The sequence below is a fragment of the Mobula hypostoma genome, chromosome 29 (assembly GCF_963921235.1).
Source record: "Mobula hypostoma chromosome 29, sMobHyp1.1, whole genome shotgun sequence".
In the NCBI taxonomy this organism is placed as follows: domain Eukaryota; kingdom Metazoa; phylum Chordata; class Chondrichthyes; order Myliobatiformes; family Myliobatidae; genus Mobula; species Mobula hypostoma.
In genome coordinates this window covers 8,901,400-8,918,229 of record NC_086125.1, presented here as the reverse complement: position 1 = coordinate 8,918,229, position 16,830 = coordinate 8,901,400, and the positions used below count along the sequence as shown (strand labels likewise).

Here is a 16,830-nt window from a genome sequence, read left to right as displayed (position 1 = left end):
CTGTCCCCGCTCACCATCTGTCAGCTTGTCGCTCACTGCCTGTCCCCACTAACCATGTCAGCTTGTAGCTCACTGCCTGTCCCCACTCACCATGTCAGCTCGTAGCTCACTACCTGTCCCCACTCACCAACTGTCAGCTCGTAGCTCATTGCCTGTCCCCGTTCACCATCTGTCAGCTTGTCGCTCACTGCCTGTCCCCACTAACCATGTCAGCTTGTAGCTCACTGCCTGTCCCCACTCACCATGTCAGCTCGTAGCTCACTGCCTGTCCCCATTCACCATCTGTCAGCTCGTAGCTCACTGCCTGTCCCCACTCACCATGTCAGCTTGTAGCTCACTGCCTGTCCCCACTAACCATCTGTCAGCTCGTAGCTCACTGCCTGTCCCCACTCACCATGTCAGCTTGTAGCTCACTGCCTGTCCCCATTAACCATCTGTCAGCTCGTAGCTCACTGCCTGTCCCCACTCACCATGTCAGCCCATAGCTCACTGCCTGTCCTCACTAACCATCTGTCAGCTCGTAGCTCACTGCCTGTCCGCACTCACCATCTGTCAGCCTGTAGCTCACTGCCTGTCCCCACTAACCATCTGTCAGCCTGTAGCTCACTGCCTGTCCCCACTTAACATCTGTCAGCTCGTAGCTCACTGCCTGTCCCCACTCACCAGGTCAGCTCGTAGCTCACTGCCTGTCCCCTCTAACCATGTCAGCTCGTAGCTCACTGCCTGTTCCTACTCACCATGTCAGCTTGTAGCTCACTGCCTGTCCCCACTCACCATGTCAGCTCGTAGCTCACTGCCTGTCCCCACTCACCAGGTCAGCTCGTAGCTCACTGCCTGTCCCCTCTAACCATATCAGCTCGTAGCTCACTGCCTGTCCCCACTAACCACCTGTCAGCCTGTAGCTCACTGCCTATCCCCACTCACCATCTGTCAGCCTGTAGCTCACTGCCTGTCCCCACTAACCATGTCAGCTTGTAGCTCACTGCCTGTCCCCACTAACCATGTCAGCTCGTAGCTCACTGCCTGTTCCTACTCACCATGTCAGCTTGTAGCTCACTGCCTGTCCGCACTCACCATATCATCTCGTAGCTCACTGCCTGTTCCCCACTCACCAACTGTCAGCTTGTAGCTCACTGCCTGTCCCCACTCACCAACTGTCAGCTCGTAGCTCACTGCTGTCCCCACTCACCATGTCAGCTTGTAGCTCACTGCCTGTCCCCACTCACCATCTGTCAGCTCGTAGCTCACTGCCTGTCCCCACTGACTATCTGTCAGCTTGTAGCTCACTGCCTGTTCCTACTCACCATGTCAGCTTGTAGCTCACTGCCTGTCCCTACTAACCATCTGTCAGCTCGTAGCTCACTGCCTGTCCCCACTCACCATGTCAGCTTGTAGCTCACTGCCTGTCCCTACTCAACATATCAGCTCGTAGCTTACTGCCTGTCCCCACTAACCATGTCAGCTCATAGCTCACTGCCTGTCCCCACTCACCATGTCAGCTCGTAGCTCACTGCCTGTTCCCACTCACCATGTCAGCTCGTAGCTCACTGCCTGTCCCCACTCACAATGTCAGATCGTAGCTCACTGCCTGTCCCCACTCACCATGTCAGCTCGTAGCTCACTGCCTGTCCCCACTCACCAACTGTCAGCTCGTAGCTCACTGCCTGTCCCCACTAACCACCTGTCAGCCTGTAGCTCACTGCCTATCCCCACTCACCATCTGTCAGCCTGTAGCTCACTGCCTGTCCCCACTAACCATGTCAGCTTGTAGCTCACTGCCTGTCCCCACTAACCATGTCAGCTCGTAGCTCACTGCCTGTTCCTACTCACCATGTCAGCTTGTAGCTCACTGCCTGTCCGCACTCACCATATCATCTCGTAGCTCACTGCCTGTTCCCCACTCACCAACTGTCAGCTCGTAGCTCACTGCCTGTCCCCACTCACCAACTGTCAGCTCGTAGCTCACTGCCTGTCCCCACTCACCATGTCAGCTTGTAGCTCACTGCCTGTCCCCACTCACCATGTCAGCTCGTAGCTCACTGCCTGTCCCTACTCACCATGTCAGCCCGTAGCTCACTGCCTGTCCCCACTAAACATATCAGCTCGTAGCTCACTGGCTGTCCCCACTCACCATGTCAGCCCATAGCTCACTGCCTGTCCTCACTAACCATCTGTCAGCTCATAGCTCACTGCCTGTCCGCACTCACCATCTGTCAGCCTGTAGCTCACTGCCTGTCCCCACTAACCATCTGTCAGCCTGTAGCTCACTGCCTGTCCCCACTTAACATCTGTCAGCTCGTAGCTCACTGCCTGTCCCCACTCACCAGGTCAGTTCGTAGCTCACTGCCTGTCCCCTCTAACCATGTCAGCTCGTAGCTCACTGCCTGTTCCTACTCACCATGTCAGCTTGTAGCTCACTGCCTGTCCCCACTCACCATGTCAGCTCGTAGCTCACTGCCTGTCCCCACTCACCAGGTCAGTTCGTAGCTCACTGCCTGTCCCCTCTAACCATGTCAGCTCGTAGCTCACTGCCTGTTCCTACTCACCATGTCAGCTTGTAGCTCACTGCCTGTCCCCACTCACCATGTCAGCTCGTAGCTCACTGCCTGTCCCCACTCACCAGGTCAGCTCGTAGCTCACTGCCTGTCCCCTCTAACCATATCAGCTCGTAGCTCACTGCCTGTCCCCACTAACCACCTGTCAGCCTGTAGCTCACTGCCTATCCCCACTCACCATCTGTCAGCCTGTAGCTCACTGCCTGTCCCCACTAACCATGTCAGCTTGTAGCTCACTGCCTGTCCCCACTAACCATGTCAGCTCGTAGCTCACTGCCTGTTCCTACTCACCATGTCAGCTTGTAGCTCACTGCCTGTCCGCACTCACCATATCATCTCGTAGCTCACTGCCTGTTCCCCACTCACCAACTGTCAGCTTGTAGCTCACTGCCTGTCCCCACTCACCAACTGTCAGCTCGTAGCTCACTGCCTGTCCCCACTCACCATGTCAGCTTGTAGCTCACTGCCTGTCCCCACTCACCATCTGTCAGCTCGTAGCTCACTGCCTGTCCCCACTCACTATCTGTCAGCTTGTAGCTCACTGCCTGTTCCTACTCATCATGTCAGCTTGTAGCTCACTGCCTGTCCCTACTAACCATCTGTCAGCTCGTAGCTCACTGCCTGTCCCCACTCACCATGTCAGCTTGTAGCTCACTGCCTGTCCCTACTCAACATATCAGCTCGTAGCTTACTGCCTGTCCCCACTAACCATGTCAGCTCATAGCTCACTGCCTGTCCCCACTCACCATGTCAGCTCGTAGCTCACTGCCTGTTCCCACTCACAATGTCAGCTCGTAGCTCACTGCCTGTCCCCACTCACAATGTCAGATCGTAGCTCACTGCCTGTCCCCACTCACCATGTCAGCTCGTAGCTCACTGCCTGTCCCTACTCACCATGTCAGCCCGTAGCTCACTGCCTGTCCCCACTAATCATCTGTCAGCCTGTAGCTCACTGCCTGTCCCCACTTAACATCTGTCAGCTCGTAGCTCACTGCCTGTCCCCACTAACCATGTCAGCTCGTAGCTCACTGCCTGTCCCCACTCACCAGGTCAGCTCGTAGCTCACTGCCTGTCCCCACTAACCATGTCAGCTCGTAGCTCACTGCCTGTTCCTACTCACCATGTCAGCTTGTAGCTCACTGCCTGTCCCCACTCACCATGTCAGCTTGTAGCTCACTGCCTGTCCCCACTCACCATCTGTCAGCTTGTAGCTCACTGCCTGTCCCCACTCACTATCTGTCAGCTTGTAGCTCACTGCCTGTTCCTACTCACCATATCATCTCGTAGCTCACTGCCTGTCCCCACTCACCAACTGTCAGCTCGTAGCTCACTGCCTGTCCCCACTCACCATGTCAGCTTGTAGCTCACTGCCTGTCCCCACTCACCATCTGTCAGCTCGTAGCTCACTGCCTGTCCCCACTCACTATCTGTCAGCTTGTAGCTCACTGCCTGTTCCTACTCACCATATCATCTCGTAGCTCACTGCCTGTTCCCCACTCACCAACTGTCATCTCGTAGCTCACTGCCTGTCCCCACTCACCATGTCAGCTTGTAGCTCACTGCCTGTCCCCACTCACTATCTGTCAGCTTGTAGCTCACTGCCTGTTCCTACTCACCATGTCAGCTTGTAGCTCACTGCCTGTCCCTACTCAACATATCAGCTCGTAGCTTACTGCCTGTCCCCACTAACCATGTCAGCTCGTAGCTCACTGCCTGTCCCCACTCACCATGTCAGCTCGTAGCTCACTGCCTGTTCCCACTCACCATGTCAGCTCGTAGCTCACTGCCTGTCCCCACTAACCAACTGTCAGCTCGTAGCTCACTGCCTGTCCCCACTCACCATGTCAGCTCGTAGCTCACTGCCTGTCTCCACTCACCAACTGTCAGCCTATAGCTCACTGCCTGTCCCCACTTACTATCTGTCAGCCTGTGGCTCACTGCCTGTCCGCACTTACCATCTGTCAGCTCGTAGCTCACAGCCTGTCCCCACTAACCATGTCAGCTCGTAGCTCACTGCCTGTCCCCACTAACCAACTGTCAGCTTGTAGCTCACTGCCTGTCCCTACTCACCAACTGTCAGCTCGTAGCTCACTGCCTGTCCCCACTAACCACCTGTCAGCTCGTAGCTCACTGCCTGTCCCCACTCACCAACTGTCAGCTCGTAGCTCACTGCCTGTCCCCACTAACCACCTGTCAGCCTGTAGCTCACTGCCTATCCCCACTCACCATCTGTCAGCCTGTAGCTCACTGCCTGTCCCCACTAACCATGTCAGCTCGTAGCTCACTGCCTGTCCCCACTAACCATGTCAGCTCGTAGCTCACGGCCTGTTCCTACTCACCATGTCAGCCCATAGCTCACTGCCTGTCCTCACTAACCATCTGTCAGCTCGTAGCTCACTGCCTGTCCGCACTCACCATCTGTCAGTCTGTAGCTCACTGCCTGTCCCCACTAACCATCTGTCAGCCTGTAGCTCACTGCCTGTCCCCACTTAACATCTGTCAGCTCGTAGCTCACTGCCTGTCCCCACTTAACATCTGTCAGCTCGTAGCTCACTGCCTGTCCCCACTCACCAGGTCAGCTCGTAGCTCACTGCCTGTCCCCTCTAACCATGTCAGCTCGTAGCTCACTGCCTGTTCCTACTCACCATGTCAGCTTGTAGCTCACTGCCTGTCCCCACTCACCATGTCAGCTCGTAGCTCACTGCCTGTCCCCACTTAACATCTGTCAGCTCGTAGCTCACTGCCTGTCCCCACTCACCAGGTCAGCTCGTAGCTCACTGCCTGTCCCCTCTAACCATGTCAGCTCGTAGCTCACTGCCTGTCCCCACTAACCACCTGTCAGCCTGTAGCTCACTGCCTATCCCCACTCACCATCTGTCAGCCTGTAGCTCACTGCCTGTCCCCACTAACCATGTCAGCTCGTAGCTCACTGCCTGTCCCCACTAACCATGTCAGCTCGTAGCTCACTGCCTGTCCCCACTAACCATGTCAGCTCGTAGCTCACTGCCTGTTCCTACTCACCATGTCAGCTTGTAGCTCACTGCCTGTCCGCACTCACCATATCATCTCGTAGCTCACTGCCTGTTCCCCACTCACCAACTGTCAGCTTGTAGCTCACTGCCTGTCCCCATTCACCAACTGTCAGCTCGTAGCTCACTGCCTGTCCCCACTCACCATGTCAGCTTGTAGCTCACTGCCTGTCCCCACTCACCATCTGTCAGCTCGTAGCTCACTGCCTGTCCCCACTCACTATCTGTCAGCTTGTAGCTCACTGCCTGTTCCTACTCACCATGTCAGCTTGTAGCTCACTGCCTGTCCCTACTAACCATCTGTCAGATCGTAGCTCACTGCCTGTCCCCACTCACCATGTCAGCTTGTAGCTCACTGCCTGTCCCTACTCAACATATCAGCTCGTAACTTACTGCCTGTCCCCACTAACCATGTCAGCTCGTAGCTCACTGCCTGTTCCCACTCACCATGTCAGCTCGTAGCTCACTGCCTGTCCCCACTCACAATGTCAGATCGTAGCTCACTGCCTGTCCCTACTCACCAACTGTCAGCTTGTAGCTCACTGCCTGTCCCCACTCACCATGTGAGCTCGTAGCTCACTGCCTGTCCCTACTCACCATGTCAATTCGTAGCTCACTGCCTGTCCCCATTCACCATCTGTCAGCTCGTAGCTCACTGCCTGTCCCCACTCACCATCTGTCAGCTCGTAGCTCACTGCCTGCCCCCATTCACCATCTGTCAGCCTGTAGCTCACTGCCTGTCCGCACTTACCATCCGTCAGCTCGTAGCTCACTGCCTGTCCCCACTAACCATGTCAGCTCATAGCTCACTGCCTGTCCCCACTCACCATGTCAGCTCGTAGCTCACTGCCGGTCCCCACTAACCATGTCAGCTCGTAGCTCACTGCCTGTCCCCACTAACCATGTCAGCTCGTAGCTCACTGCCTATCCCCACTCACCAACTGTCAGCTCGTAGCTCATTGCCTGTCCCCGCTCACCATCTGTCAGCTTGTCGCTCACTGCCTGTCCCCACTCACCATCTGTCAGCTCGTAGCTCACTGCCTGTCCCCACTAACCATGTCAGCTCATAGCTCACTGCCTGTCCCCACTCACCAACTGTCAGCTCGTAGCTCATTGCCTGTCCCCACTAACCATGTCAGCTTGTAGCTCACTGCCTGTCCCCACTAACCATGTCAGCTCGTAGCTCACTGCCTGTTCCCACTCACCATCTGTCAGCTTGTCGCTCACTGCCTGTCCCCACTCACCATGTCAGCTTGTAGCTCACTGCCTGTCCCCACTCACCATGCCAGCTTGTAGCTCACTGCCTGTCCCCACTAACCATCTGTCAGCTCGTAGCTCACTGCCTGTCCCCACTAACCATGTCAGCTCGTAGCTCACTGCCTGTCCCCACTCACCAACTGTCAGCTCGTAGCTCATTGCCTGTCCCCGCTCACCATCTGTCAGCTTGTCGCTCACTGCCTGTCCCCACTAACCATGTCAGCTTGTAGCTCACTGCCTGTCCCCACTCACCATGTCAGCTCGTAGCTCACTACCTGTCCCCACTCACCAACTGTCAGCTCGTAGCTCATTGCCTGTCCCCGTTCACCATCTGTCAGCTTGTCGCTCACTGCCTGTCCCCACTAACCATGTCAGCTTGTAGCTCACTGCCTGTCCCCACTCACCATGTCAGCTCGTAGCTCACTGCCTGTCCCCATTCACCATCTGTCAGCTCGTAGCTCACTGCCTGTCCCCACTCACCATGTCAGCTTGTAGCTCACTGCCTGTCCCCACTAACCATCTGTCAGCTCGTAGCTCACTGCCTGTCCCCACTCACCATGTCAGCTTGTAGCTCACTGCCTGTCCCCATTAACCATCTGTCAGCTCGTAGCTCACTGCCTGTCCCCACTCACCATGTCAGCTTGTAGCTCACTGCCTGTCCCCACTAACCATCTGTCAGCTCGTAGCTCACTGCCTGTCCCCACTCACCATCTGTCAGCTCGTAGCTCACTGCCTGTCCCCACTCACCATGTCAGCTCATAGCTCACGGCCTGTCCCCCATCCACTGCCTGTCCCCCACCCACTGCCCGTCCCCCACTCACTTTCGGCCTGTTAGTTGTCCACTGCCAGTAAACCACTTCCCTACTCATTACACCGAACAACGAGTTTGCTGCCTGAATACTTCGGTTGTATTTTATGGATTCTGGGCTGCTGATCTTGAAAACCACCATGATATTTCCCTATCACACAGCATTCTTTTAAAAAACTGCCTACATTTGTTATTTCAGTTCATAATTCATCAGAATAATTGATGCCAAGATTAAGGAAGGCACATTTTTGTTGGTCCACAAATCACATAGGTCATTAATGAAAGGCAAATTGAAGAACTTCCTGTGGGACTGGAGAAATTCACATGGAAGGTATTCAAGGATGTTGTTGAAAACTTTGACAATAATAGATCACTAAACTACATGCAGCTCATTGACAACATGCTAAAAGAGGAAAGGTTTCCTCCCTTGACTGAAGAATCCCTTTCCAACAAGTGAAAAATACAATGTCTGATTTATGTCAGTCAATAGACAGTGTTGCTGCAGATTCAGGTAAGCTGCTGGAAGTTTTCTGTATCCACAGAACATCATTGACCAAATCACAACAGTTCATACTCACCATGTGAACCTGTATCAGGCTCTGGTGGTGGGTAATTACCTTAGAAGGCAGCCCAAAGGTATTACCCACTGCACTAACATTGGAGAATAGTAATAAATACGCAGCTCGTCCTCAACCAGCTGAAGTTCTGTTGAAGGTCAGGTCTTCTCACTGATCCAGTCAGATGTTTACCTCTTGTCAGAGCACCTAAGCAGACAAGAAATGGTCAAGATCATGAGCCAAGAGGTAATAAAGAGAAACTAGGGCAGCATGGTAGCGTAGTAGTTAGCACAACACTTTACAGTACAGACGACATGGGTTCAATTCCCGCCGCTGCCTGTAAAGAATTTGAATATTCTCCGTGTCCGTGTTTTCCTCCGGGTGCTTCTGTTTCCTCCCACAGTCCAAAGGTGCCTTTGTAAATTGTCCTGTAATTCTGATTTAATGGAGAATGGACGTGAAAGCACAGGGGAACATCTGGAGACATTTCTGAAACGCCCGTTCGCTGCTGTCGTTACTGTGTGGTTGGGAATCTTTTGGAGGGTAGGCCTCAAAATCCCCAGCCTTGCCTGCTCTTGACGACCAAGAAGGAGGTCGAACCATTCGGACAGAAATGGCGCTCAGTACTCGGTGTCGGAGAGCTGATCAGAGCTCGAAGTTTTCGGATGGCTCAGAGTCGGATTGTGGTCGGCATGGCAGGGAGAGTTTTTCTTCCTTCTCTCCGCCTGCGTGAGATGTGGGACATTTGAGAAACTTTGAACTTTACTGCGCTCATGGACTTCTTCATCAAGTTATGGTATTGTTGCACTGTTTGTAATTATATGTTATTAATTATGTGGTTTTGTCAGTTTTTTCAGTCTTGGTTTGTCCTGTGTTTTGTGATATCACACCAGAGGAAATAATGTATCATTTCTTAATGCATGCATTACTAAATGACAATAAAAGAGGACTACATGTCTTCATAATCATAATTAGCCTGTGTCTCAATAAAGAACTAGATAATTATGAGGAAAAGGGTGGGTAGGAAGACATGCGGACATAACAGAGTGGAATACCAGCACTAACATGAAGCAGTTGGGCCAAATAGCATTATTATACTCAATAATATATGTGTGCAATGATTGCCTTCATTTGCATATATTAGAGTTGGCAGATACAGTAATGAGATCTCTGGTAGAATAGTAGTTATCAGTTTGACACATACAAATTGACGGGAATTCATTCACAGGAAAAGGCTTTCATCACAAATTGTTCCTCAGTGTTTTGTCTTAGATCAATTGCTGAGTCTGCCTTCGTCATAATAGATGCAGCAATTCATTGATGAGATGACTCAGTTCAAAAAATCCATACTGAGATTCATTTGCAGGCTTACGTTGCCCAAACTTATATTGCCTCACTCATAGTTGCTCTTTCTCTCTCAGCCACTTTCTCGTCCTTCCCCTCTCTCAAAAGGACAGAGCAAAATATGCTTGACACCAAGATGGAAAGAGGGGTATCAACCTAGGTAGGTTTTAAGGAACATCTTAAAGGAGGTAGAGGGCAGAGGTTTACGAAGTGAGGTTCTGAGTTTAGGACTTTACCACTAAAGGCATGGCCTTAAGTGGTAGCACAATTAAATTCCAAAGCGATCAAGTCTTCAGAATTAGAGAGATGCAGAGATTGCATAAGGATATGAGAGAGGTGAATGCATGGAATGGGCTGCTGGCGATGGATAAGACAGGGTCTTTTAAGAGACTCCTGGCTATGTACGTGGAGCTTAGAAAAATAGAGGGCTACGGATAACCCTAGGTAATTTCTAAAGTAAGCACATGTTTGGCACAGCGTTGTGGGCCGAAGGGCCTGTATAGTGTTGTAGTTTTTCTATGTTTCTATGATATTGTGGATAGGGTTGTAAAGAAAACTTTTGGCACATTGCTCTTAAGAAATCTAAGTAATTAGTACAGGAGGTGGGATGTTGAAGCTGTATAGGATATTGGTGAGGCCTAATTTGGAGTATTGTGTGCAGTATTGGTCATCTACCTACAGGAAAGATGTAAACAAGATTGAAAGAGTTCAGAGAAAATTTACAAGGATGTTGCTGGGTCTGGAGGACCTCAGTTTTGAGGGAAGATTGAATAGGTTAGGACTTTATTCCTTGGAACATATAATATTGTGAAAAGATTTGATAGAAGTATTAAAGTTATGAGGGGTATGGATAGGGTAAATGCAGGCAGGCTTTTTTCACTGTTGGGTGGGACTACAGCCAGAGGTCATGGGTTAAGGGTGAAAAGTTTAAGAAGAACATAAGTGAGCATGTGGAATGAGCTGCCAGCACAATTGGTACAGGCAAGCTCGATTTCAATGTTTGAGAGAAGTTTGGATAGGCACATGGATGGTAGGGGGATTGACAGTTATGGTCCTGGTGCAGGTTGATGGGAATAGGCAATTTGACATGGTCTAGATAGGCCAAAGGGCCTGTTTCTGTGCTGTACTTTTCTATGACTCTATGATATAGGGTAGGAAATTATAGAGAAAATAGAGGTTATATGGTATATAACAACTATTAATTTCAACGGCAACCAGTCTTCAGATCTGAATGTGGACTACAGATTGAAGTTAAAATGCAACTCTGAACAATGGTCTTCCTGGAGCTGCAGATTGGGGTTCACTGCAAAACAGGAAACTCATTCACTTGAGATGTCTGCATATGCATGAATGCAACTAGAGAGACAATGCTGAGTAACATTCAATCTAGAGTGTCTGGAGTGTTGGTGTGAAGATTTAGGTGTTTGAAAATTATTTGTAACCTAAGTGAAGCTTTGTCAACCCAAAGTATTGAAGTAAATGTTGTCATTGTAACTAGTGAAACTGTATTGAGTTACCATTACTCTTAAGGGCATAAAAATGCGATGTGCTTTGAGTTTAGCAGGCCTCTTCTACCAAGTTGGCTACTTGTGTGCTGAATAAAGACTTCTATTCACCAGCTTCAGTGCCTCCATGTGACTTCATTCACAATCACAACAGTCACAAACTGATAAGACTGGTTACCTGACTCCATTGAGCTCAGTATAAATTCCTGAACGCTGTACTGTACTGAACTGGAAGTAGAGTTGTTCTTCCTTGAAATTATGTTGAGCTTCACTGTAACAGTGTAGGTGGCAGAGCAGGTAGCTCAGAGTGACAGGGTGATGGAGTCAGAGCTGCTTCATTGTTCTCCCCAACCCTTCCCCTTCTCTCCAACTTAGAACATATTTGACTGAGCGCAGTTCTGATGGAAGGTCATCGTTCCAAAATATCAACTCACTTTCTCTCTCTGCAGATTCTGTATAGTTTCTGAAATTCCTCTCTCCAGACTTCCAGCATCTATAGTGTTTTGCTATTTGTCTCTTGCCCCTGAACTTTATGATCTGCAGATAAATACAGAGTCAATTCCACTGTTTTAGGTGTAGTATGGACTAGCTGAGCACAGCAGGTCTCCTTAGCCAATAGGCATGACTAACTCCAATGAACTGGTTGTGCCCTGAACCGTCATTGTTACTGACACTTTAGTGGAATTAAATCATCCAGCTTCTGTGGTGGGAATGAGCTTTTATCCCTGGATAGAAGCGCAGGCTTCTAGCCGGCCATGGAAACCCAAGTTCAAAGTACAAAGTATGCATACCATATACAACTTTGAGATTCATCTCCTTACAGGCAGCCACAAAACAAAGAAACCCAATAGAACCCATTTAAAAAAAGATAATCAAACACCCAATGTGCATAAGGAAAACAAATCGTGCAAACAAAAGTAAGCAAATAGCATTCAGAACTGAAGTTCACAAAAGTGAATCCACAGACACGAAACCAGTCACAGCTGATCCAGAAGCCTATCTGTTGCAGGCCACAGCCTCAGTTCAGTGCAGAGACGAGTAAACCTTGCAAGCAGTGAGCTGAACACTGGCCCACCCTTTGCCTCCAGCCCTGACACCCTGACCTTTTCAATCTAACCCGGAGTTTAAATCAGCCAAACATCAGGTCGTACATCGCTCTTGAACCTGGACACTGCCATATCTCTTTTTGAATATCTGCAGTTACACAGCTGCCTCAGAGCTCCTGTGATACTGACCTCGGGTGGTGACTGCGTGGAGGGTGCACAATTGCTCTAAAACTGTGTAAGAGCATATTCTGTAGTTAGGGTATAGAGCAAATATTAATTTCAGCAGCAACAATCTTCAGATTTGAATGTGGATTGTAGATTGAATTTAAAATGCAGTTCTGGACAAAAGCCTCCCTGGAGCTGTAGATTGGGGCTGATTACAAACCAGAAAATATCCATTCATTTGATGTCTACATATGCATGAATCCAGAGAGACATTAACATTCATTTTGGGTGTCTGGTGGGGGTGTGAAGAAGGATGTGTTTGAAAACTACGTGTAAGTTGCTCGTTCTCCTGCGACTGTTTATTCTTTTCTCCGCAGTGCTGAGGCTGTGAACTGATCCAGCTGCTGTGTACATCTATCCTGCTAGTGTGATGAACTTCGGGACTGGATCTGGGACACGGTCTGGTTCAGATTGCTATTGGCTTGCTTCTATTGTTTGCATGATGTGTGTTTTTTATTTTGCTCTCTTTCTCTACACAGTGGTTTTTGGTCTTTTTAAAAATTGGGTTACTCGTGTTTCTTGCTTTGTGGCTGTCCGTAAGCAGACAAATTTCAAGGTGTATTATTTATACATTCTTTGATAATAATTGTGCTTTGAATCTTTAAATCTTTGGTGTTGACTATGTGGAGTTTGCACATTCTTACTCTGGTCACATAGGTTCCTCTGCTTGTTCTAGTATCCCAAGACATGTGGGGCTGGCAGACTGAAAATTGCCCCACAGTGTGTAGATTAGTGGTAGAATACGATGGAACAAGATAGAGCAACTGATGAGCATGTGGGGAGAACTGGTAGAAATGGGTGGTTGATAGTCAGTGGGATGACTGTGCTGTTTACTACAAGTCCATATAAATGTCAGTGTGTGGACTCCATTTAAGTAGCCAGGTCTTAAGGAGTATTTTAATCAGCCCAATAACAAACACTGGATTCTGTATTCCCCTGCCCAAAAATGGACTCTGGCCTCTGTATGAGGATGAAACTGAAGTTTCCTCAACGACTCACCTCACATGCAATGACAATACTTTGGCAAAAGGTGAGCAGGAGATTAGGAGCCATAAACAAAAGGGAGAAGATGCAGAGAAAGTTTTAAACAAAAACTTGTAATGAAATGTGTGAGGTGAGCTATGGGGATTGACAATTTTAACAACGTATCCGCTTTAAAACATTCTGCTCCATGCGTATTTGGTTGAGATGAATTTTTTAAATTTCTTGTTTGATAAGTTACAAAGGAGACGTGTGCTTAGTATGAGGCACTAGAGTGTCAGTCTCCGCCTCATTCCCCAAGACCTTTACATTGCTCCTGACACCACTCATTAAACTATCAGTCTCCTGTCGTGTGTGGTGACTGCTCTATAATTATATCTCTTTATCAGATATAAACAAGGGTTTAAATAGAGCCAGCTCTGAGCAAGGAGAGCACAGACGGAGTCTCATCCACAACCAGTAAGACTCGTGCTCACTCTCTCTTGCTCTCTCTGCAGACGTCAGGCAATGCAGAAGTTCTGGTTCACCCTGGCCGTCTGGCTGCTCATGCCGGAGTCCCAACTGGAGGCAGACGCTCGGAATCCCGGTCTCGGTGTCAAACTCTGTGGGAGAGAGTTTATTCGGGCGGTTATTTTCACCTGTGGAGGCTCCAGATGGAAACGGACTGAGATAAGCATACCAGGTAAGGATTAGCATCCTATCTGTAATGTCTGCCTAGGGTTAAATACCATATTATGGAAGCTAGGTGCAACACGGAAAGGTTAGATTGCTGGTAATAATGGGCTCCAGCAAACTACTGTCCCCTTTGAGTGTAACTTCTTCCCCTAGTGATCTTGGGGAAAGGTGAGAAATCATTGCACTATGTGAGAAACAGAAACCCCAGTGGTGGGAGAGCAATCAAGAGAGGCAGAGTGACAACCAGCAAGAGAGAGTCACTGATAATCATTGTAACTACCTTTGACCATATTGTCCTGGACAGACAGCCCAAATTCCTCAGGATATGACAGACACGTCCTGTGTGACTGTGAGTTCTGGTCTATTTATTCATTGAGATACAGCGTGGAACAGGCCCTTCTGATACTTTGAGCCGTGCTGCCCAGCAACCTCTGGTTTAACCCGAGGCAACTCACGGGACAGTTCACAGTGACCAGTTAACCTACCAACCAGAACATCCTTTGGACTGTGGGAAGAAACCAGAGTAGTTGGAGGAAACACATGTGGTCATGGGGAGAAAGTTCAAACTTCTTACAGGCAGCAGTGGGAATTAAACCTGGGTCGCAGGTACTGTAAAACGTTAGCTAATCACTACGCTATCATGCCGCAAGCAGAAGCTGTACCGTGCCGTGTGTTATCAGAAGCAGCGATATTGATCTGTTTCCTGTGTTAATTTTCAAGAATTGGTAGGTTGAGCTAAGAGGCTGAAGGTTTATGCTATTTTCTGGGACAGGATATAGTGAAGTCAGAGAAGCCACAGCATCCTTCATTGCTGGTGAAAACCACATCAGGATGTTCAGTTGTTAAATGTAGTGAATTTGCTGACTGATAAAAAAGAGGTTGGTGTGAACTGATGTTATCTAATTTATCCCATGTCACTGTCAGGCATTGCAACTGCAGGCAGCTCCTCAGGTAGTAACTCATGCGGCTGACACAGTTGCTGCAAGAGTCACAGTGGTAAATACTTCTTCATTTTTCACTATTTGGCTCATTGAGTCCATGACTAGATCACTGGGGCTGGGCGGTAGCAGCAGCGTCCACCGCACCTCTGTGCAGTGTCAGTGCATGCTTGAAGTCAAGACACTGGGCCATGAGGCAGTAGGAAGCTTTTCCTAAGGTCTGAGAATGATGTTTATGCCATCACAGAAGTAGTTGAGACATAGAACAACCTAGGTTTGAATAAGGAACAGAATAGAACAGGCAGAGTTCTATATAGCAGGCTTGTGATGCTCTGTGACTGAGACCTTAAGATACAGGAGCATTTGGCCCATTCAGTCTAGTCCACCGTTTTATCATGGCTGATCCATTTTCTCTCTCAGCTCCAATCTCCTACCTTCCCCCTGTATCCCTTCATGCCCTGATTAAACAAGAATCTATCAACCTCTGCCTTAAATATACCCAATGACTTGGCCTTCACAGCCGCCAGTGACAATGGATTCCACAGATTCATCACTCTCTGGCTAAAGAAATTCTTCCTCATCCTCATTCTAAAAAGGCGCTCTTCTATTCTGAGGCTGTGTCCTCTGGTCTTAAACTCCCCCATTATAGAAAACATCCTCTCCATATCCACTCTAACGAAGCCTTTCAACATTCAATGGGTTTTAATGAGGTCACCCCTCATTCTTCTGAATTCCCATCAAACGCTCCTCATATGACGAGCCTTTCAATCCTGGAATCATTTTCAAGAATCTTCTTTGAACCCTCTCCAATGTCAGCACATCCTTTCTTAGATAAGGGGCCCAAAACTGTTCAAAATACTTCAAGTGAAGCCTTACCAGTGCCTTTATAAGGCCTTAGCATTATATCCTTGATTTTATATTCCAGTCTTCTTAAAATGAATGCTAACATTGCATTTGCCTTCTTGTTCCTGTGTGATGGTGTTGATAGGCTGAATGGTCTCCCCCATCCCTGTGTAACAGACTCAGGGGATGGACTTGCCTGCAGTCTGGCTTGAACACCTGCTGACATAGATTTCCTACTTGTTATTTGGATTTATTGATAAGCGTGTTCTGGTCTCTCCTGCAGATATCACTGACCCCTTCTCCCACCTGCCACAGGCCATGGATGACGCTGGTCCCGACAGTTGGGACCTTGCCAATGAAGTCACCAACTATGAACCCGCTACCTGGAGATTCCTGATGGGATTTGGGGATGAGGACCGAAGCCGGAGGAGCATTTCCAATGATGTTCTGGAGGCTTTGAGGAGCACGGATAGGAAGGGAAGAGACGTAGTGGTGGCTCTGTCTAATGCTTGCTGTAAGTGGGGGTGCACCAAGAGTGAGATTAGTTCGCTTTGCTAAGGTTTGTGCTCCACTATCGATTTCCCCACCACCTGCTCCCTAATACGTAAAACCTAGAAAGTGGTTGGGTTCACACAGACACCTTGTAAGCAAACATCCTGCTCCTGAACTCTGGACCACACATAGACACACAGCATGACGTGTGGCAGCCTATCGGAAAAATCAAAGCTCTTCAATTTATGTTTGAGAGACAGATGTTGCTAGAATGACAGATGTTGTTACGTTAAATGCAGGGAATTCTCCCTTTGCGAGTGATTGTTCCTCTGGACTCTGCTGTCAAACACTCAATATGTATCTGTTATTCTTCACTGCAGAAACAAAATATATCTGCTGTACAGTTCCTTTTAATAAAAAATTACATTTGTCACTATAGACTCAAAAACAGTCTCAATGTTAATATAGAAGCATTAACAAGAAAATTGGTAATTACAACATCAGAGTCAATAACACAGCACTACAGTCTCACAGACACCAACTGTAATAAGGGAATTTGTCCCATAGACACCGAC

At 48.9% G+C, this 16,830-nt stretch overlaps 1 protein-coding gene across 1 annotated transcript; it reads left to right on the top strand.

The window, feature by feature from the left end:
• Window positions 1–13,426: 13,426 nt before the first annotated feature.
• Window positions 13,427–16,321, top strand: LOC134339345 (relaxin-3-like). The gene is made up of 3 exons (XM_063035760.1): window positions 13,427–13,440; window positions 13,805–13,989; window positions 16,047–16,321. Exons 1-3 carry the CDS (start codon window positions 13,427–13,429, stop codon window positions 16,319–16,321), a joined length of 474 nt encoding a protein of 157 aa, XP_062891830.1.
• The last annotated feature ends 509 nt before the right edge of the window (window positions 16,322–16,830 follow it).

Coding starts and splice junctions, on each gene's coding strand:
- LOC134339345 (XM_063035760.1), top strand. Junction 13,990..16,046: donor GACTGAGATAAGCATACCAG/GTAAGGATTAGC, acceptor TCTCTCCTGCAG/ATATCACTGACCCCTTCTCC.